The sequence below is a fragment of the Chondrus crispus genome, genomic scaffold (assembly GCF_000350225.1).
Source record: "Chondrus crispus Stackhouse genomic scaffold, scaffold_246, whole genome shotgun sequence".
Taxonomy (NCBI): Eukaryota; Rhodophyta; class Florideophyceae; order Gigartinales; family Gigartinaceae; genus Chondrus; species Chondrus crispus.
This window is the reverse complement of record NW_005179132.1, coordinates 145,461-149,966: the sequence shown is the minus strand read 5'-3', so window position 1 is coordinate 149,966 and position 4,506 is coordinate 145,461. Positions and strand designations below refer to the sequence as shown.

General features: G+C 56.6%; 3 protein-coding genes across 3 annotated transcripts in view; 2 read left to right on the top strand and 1 right to left on the bottom strand.

Annotated features, from left to right (window-relative positions):
* Position 1: 1 nt before the first annotated feature.
* CHC_T00008849001 (asparaginyl-tRNA synthetase) lies at positions 2-1,459 on the top strand (the record flags this gene model as incomplete). Its single annotated transcript, XM_005716284.1, has 1 exon — positions 2-1,459. A coding segment is annotated over one exon (1,458 nt), but the record flags the coding sequence as incomplete, so codon positions are not given.
* A 1,110-nt stretch (positions 1,460-2,569) lies between these two features.
* Positions 2,570-3,646, bottom strand: CHC_T00004765001 (hypothetical protein). Its single transcript, XM_005716283.1, has one exon. It carries the CDS (start codon positions 3,644-3,646, stop codon positions 2,570-2,572), a length of 1,077 nt encoding a protein of 358 aa, XP_005716340.1.
* A 576-nt stretch (positions 3,647-4,222) lies between these two features.
* CHC_T00004764001 (hypothetical protein) overlaps positions 4,223-4,506 on the top strand; it is a 1,880-nt gene continuing 1,596 nt past the window's right edge. Inside the window, exon 1 of the mRNA XM_005716282.1 lies at positions 4,223-4,506. This exon is cut by the window's right edge and continues 1,558 nt beyond it. Within this exon, the coding sequence (XP_005716339.1) occupies positions 4,223-4,506 (284 nt within the window).

Genomic DNA, 4,506 nt, shown 5'->3' with positions numbered 1-4,506 from the left:
GAAGAAGGCCGCGCTCAAGTCGGAGAAGGAGGCGGAGGCTGCCGCGCGCGCGGCCGCGGAGAACGCCGCCCGCCTGGAGCGCGCGCGCGCAGTCGTCATCGCCGAGGACCCGTCGCTGCCGCCCGCGCGCCCGGCCAAGATCCGCGACCTGCCCCGCTGCATCGGGGCCCGCGTCAAGGTCTGCGGATGGGTCCACCACCTCCGCACGGACGGCAAGAAGCTCTGGTTCATCGACCTCCGAGACGGCACCGGCTTCGCACAGGTCGTCCTCACCGGCGACTTGTGCAGGACCTACGACGCCGCTACCCTCGGCAGAGAGGCCTCCATTGCCGTTTATGGCGTATGGACAAAGGATGACAATGGCCGTGCCAAGGGCACGTGGCCCGGCTTTGAACTGCAAGTCGATTACTGGCAGCTCGTGGGTGCCACCTCGTCGGACATTGATATGCTCTTTACGAAGGATAGTAACGTGGACATCCTGCTCAACCAGAGGCATCTCGTCCTGCGGGGGTCGAAGGCCTCGTCCATTCTGCGCATGAGGTCTATCATTACCCAGTGTTTTCGGGAGCACTTTTTCGCCGAGCATTACGTCGAGCTCACCCCGCCCACGCTAGTCAACACGCAGTGCGAGGGCGGGTCCACGCTCTTCGCCTTTGACTACTTTGGCGAGGAGGGCTACCTCACGCAGAGCTCACAGCTGTACTTGGAGACGGGCATCGCCGCCGTCAACGACTGCTTCTGCATCCTGCCGAGCTATCGCGCGGAGAAGAGCCAGACGCGCCGCCACCTCTCAGAATTTCATCACATCGAGGCCGAGCGCCCGTTCATCACCTTTGAGGACCTGCTGCAGTCGATCGAGGGCCTGGTCTGTGGCGTCATCGACCGCGTCGCCGACAAGATGAAGGACGACATGGACACGTTCCTGCGCGCGAGTGGCGGCAAGCCCATGCCGAAGCTCGAGCGCCCGTTCATGCGCATGACGTATGAGGAGGCCGTGGCGTATTGCCGCGAGCACAACATCTACAAGGACCCGGAGACGAAGACGCACTTTGAGTTCGGCGACGACATTCCCGAAAAGCCGGAGCGCGAGATGACCGACAAGATCAACAAACCCATCCTGCTCATCAAGTTCCCGGCCTCGCTCAAGAGCTTCTACATGCAGAAGTGCCCCGACGACACCCGCCTGACCGAGTCGGTCGACCTGCTTCTGCCGGGCGTCGGCGAAGTTGTCGGCGGCAGCATGCGCATGTGGAAGGCAGACGAGCTGCTCGAGGCTTACAAGAAGGAGAACATGGACCCGGAACCGTACTACTGGTTCACCGACCAGAGAAAGTACGGCTCGTGCCCGCACGGCGGGTACGGCTTGGGTCTAGAGAGGTTTATTTGCGCACTACTTAACATCCATCACATTCGAGACGCTTGCTTGTATCCGAGGTATCGCGGACGAATTGCCCCCTGATAACTTTTTTTGTCTCACTAAACGACAGAGTCGCGCGGTTTTAGATTACGACTAGCGAGCCGCCTTTGATGGGCTTGTGTTTTGTTCCGCGCGCAAAATAACTGGTCGCTGCGTCAAGTAGTTGCAAGTGCTCTTCCTACGCTAGAAAACTTCAAAGCATTAAGGTTGTCCGTAAAATAACGCGCTGTTTTTTTTTTTTTTTTTTTTTTTTTCATTTGCGCACAAAATCGCTTGACGGAAAGTACTTCCCGTAGTAAACCCGAGTAGAAAATTCCTCCACAGGTTTTGCGGACTGACCACCAGCAGGGTGCCTGCCCGCAGCAAGCGCAAGTCTGGTACACCGTTGTGCCGCCCGACGGATCACGTGCACCTGCGCGAATACTCGCTGAAGCGAATATTGTAGCTCGCCACAAGGATAGAAACGTTCTCAGTCGAAAGGGCGTTGTGTTTCGTCTTCTTGACAGGCTGAGGGGGGGCCGTTCGGAGAGGACCGGTTTTTAGAAGCTTCTACTGTACTTGTCTATCTTTCGCAGTTGCTTCGGCGGCATCTGTGGCAGATCCTGTCGCGTTTTGATCTGTTGATGGACTCTGCGCAGATGAAGCGATAGGGGCGTCCATGACGCATATCGATACGACCCGTGCAGTCTGAGACTCGTTTGTGTTGATGAAAAGAACGGAAAACCCACCTCGTTTTCCTTCAAGACGGGTCGATCCGGCACTGCTGTGATCAGGCGGATGTGAAACTCGTGGAAAACTCACATGCCGCAGTTTTCGGTATGATGTTAGTTTTGCCAAACGCGTTGTCTGAAAATGTTGCCTTTAGAAAATCCGAGCAAACTCGCCGCCAATACACGCGTTCTCGTAACTTTACGGACAACCTTATTGGATATGAGGTTTTAGAGGTAAAGTTTATGCCCGGACAAAAGCGCAGGGTTCAGTAGGACAGACATGACGTATAAACATATATATACACACAGTACGTCTATGGGTAGGCACGTGAGGTAGTACGCCTAACGTCTCTACGAGGAAATGGAAGTACACTGTACAGTACATCGTAGACCGGTCATGTCGCAGGGCTCCATGTCCTGCATCGTGTCTATACAATATAAGTTATACATCATCAGAGTATTCAAAGGCATCCCTTCCAGCCCGTCCCTCGGCTGAGCCAGCAGCCGGGGGGTTCCCGTTCGGCATGTGAGGTCTAGGTCTCCTCCCCTCATTCGGCCTTCTGTTCCCTCCTAACCTTCGCGGCTGCGGCGTGATCTGCGGAGGCCTGACCAGCGAAATAGGCGTAGCCACCAAATAGTCGTGGTTTTCATCATCGAAAAGGTCGTTTCGGTATGTACACACTTCCACGTTTTTGGCGACAGCCTGGATGAGCTCGAGCTCGCTTTGCGGGGGTGATCTTGAAGTCTTCTCGAGATGAACAACCAGTTCTCCTCTCTCCATGTTTTCGGCAATCGTCTCCATCGTGTCGATGACAGTGGTGGAAAAATTGGGTATCGCCTTATCTTCTCGCTGCCGGATATACTTCCACTCACCGGCCATGCGGTCATACGCAAGCTCGACGATGCTGTTGTTAAACTTGTCAAAGTTGGCCGCAAACTGGCGGCGCAGTTTGGACGGAAAGTAGATCTCCCGCATCCTGACAATGCTGCGCTCGCCCTTGTAGGCAATATGGCACTTGACGGAGGGCTGGTTGTGTCGTGGGTCGAGGGTTTTCTCGAGCTGCAAAGTGAAATCTATCGAGTTGAGATGCGGAGGCTTCCACTTGAGCAAGGCCGGGCAGTTGCGGACCTGGTACGGCATGCCGACAGGGGACAGGATGACGCCGTCATTCTCATTACAAATGACGCCATCGCGACGATCGTTGTTGATATACAAATAGTGGCCCTTCGGATCGCGTCGAATGTTTGCAAACAGCTTTCGAATGTTGCGTTTCTCGTAGTAATCCTTAATCCTGAGCCTCAGGAGGCCTGAGCAAAACGGGGCCCAGCACCTGGGTCCGGCGATGAAGACCTCGGCCGCCTGCATGCGTTGCCTAAAACCTGTCTGGGCAACGTTGAGGTCTCCATCGACGGCGATAGCGTCATAAATGAGATACTCCCACTGCTGGGTCATGATGTTGTACGTGAGCTCGCCGTCCAGACAGGTGTTGTCCTGCGGCGAGGCGAAGCCCTTAGACATGATGGACGGGTTCGGATCGATGACGTAGAAGCGCATCTGCCTGTCGATGAGACAGACAAAGTCGGTGACGGCGAGAAGCATGTAGCGCGAGCCGTCGGACTTTTCCAGGACGACGTAGTCGGCCGTGGCGATCATCTGCAGATGCCTCCTGGACAGGGTGAGAGGCATGGTGCCGGGGAAGCGGTGGATCCTCTCGTTGGTCTTGGTGGCGTCCGTGACGAGCTGCAGGAAGTGGGCGCGCAGACCCTTGAGCATGGGCTCGTGCTCCGGGACCGGGGTGAGGCCGAGCTCGGACATGGTTTGGGGGGCGCGGTTAGAGCGTGTGGGCGGGGGGGTGGGGCGGCGAAGGGAACCGACGGATCGGGGAGCGTTAGGGAAAGGGCATGGGGATTGAGGGTCATGCCGCGATGGCGGGCGGAAGGGCGTTGACTCTGCGGTGTGGGCGAATGGGATACGCACGGGGCAGTTGCGAGAGGTAAGATAGGGAGCGATGATTTTTGAGCCTCGCTTTGCTGTTGTAGCCAAACGGGGGCCATTCCTGTTCCGACACCGCCCGACACCGCCCGACACTGCCCCATGGGTCAGGGACAACAAAGACCATTTTACACGGCACAATTGGACACCGGCTCACCGTGTTTCTGTGACCTGCAATTCCTTCTTCCGGACACCAATTGCTTTCCACTTCTCTGCTTTCAATTTCTCTCCTCGTACAGTACCTCCTTTCGCTACACATCTTACACGTGTACTGCACTCAATACAAGCACTCCCTGCCCACGTGGCACGTGTCCATTGGATGCATCTGCATCCACCTGCCATTCCACGCATCGCAGAGGAGGCCAGCTACGCACCCCCCCCCCTTC

Excerpts from the sequence above, each read along its gene's own strand:
- CHC_T00004765001 (XM_005716283.1), bottom strand. The coding sequence starts at position 3,646 with ATGTCTAAGGGCTTCGCCTCGCCGCAGGACAACACCTGTCTGGACGGC.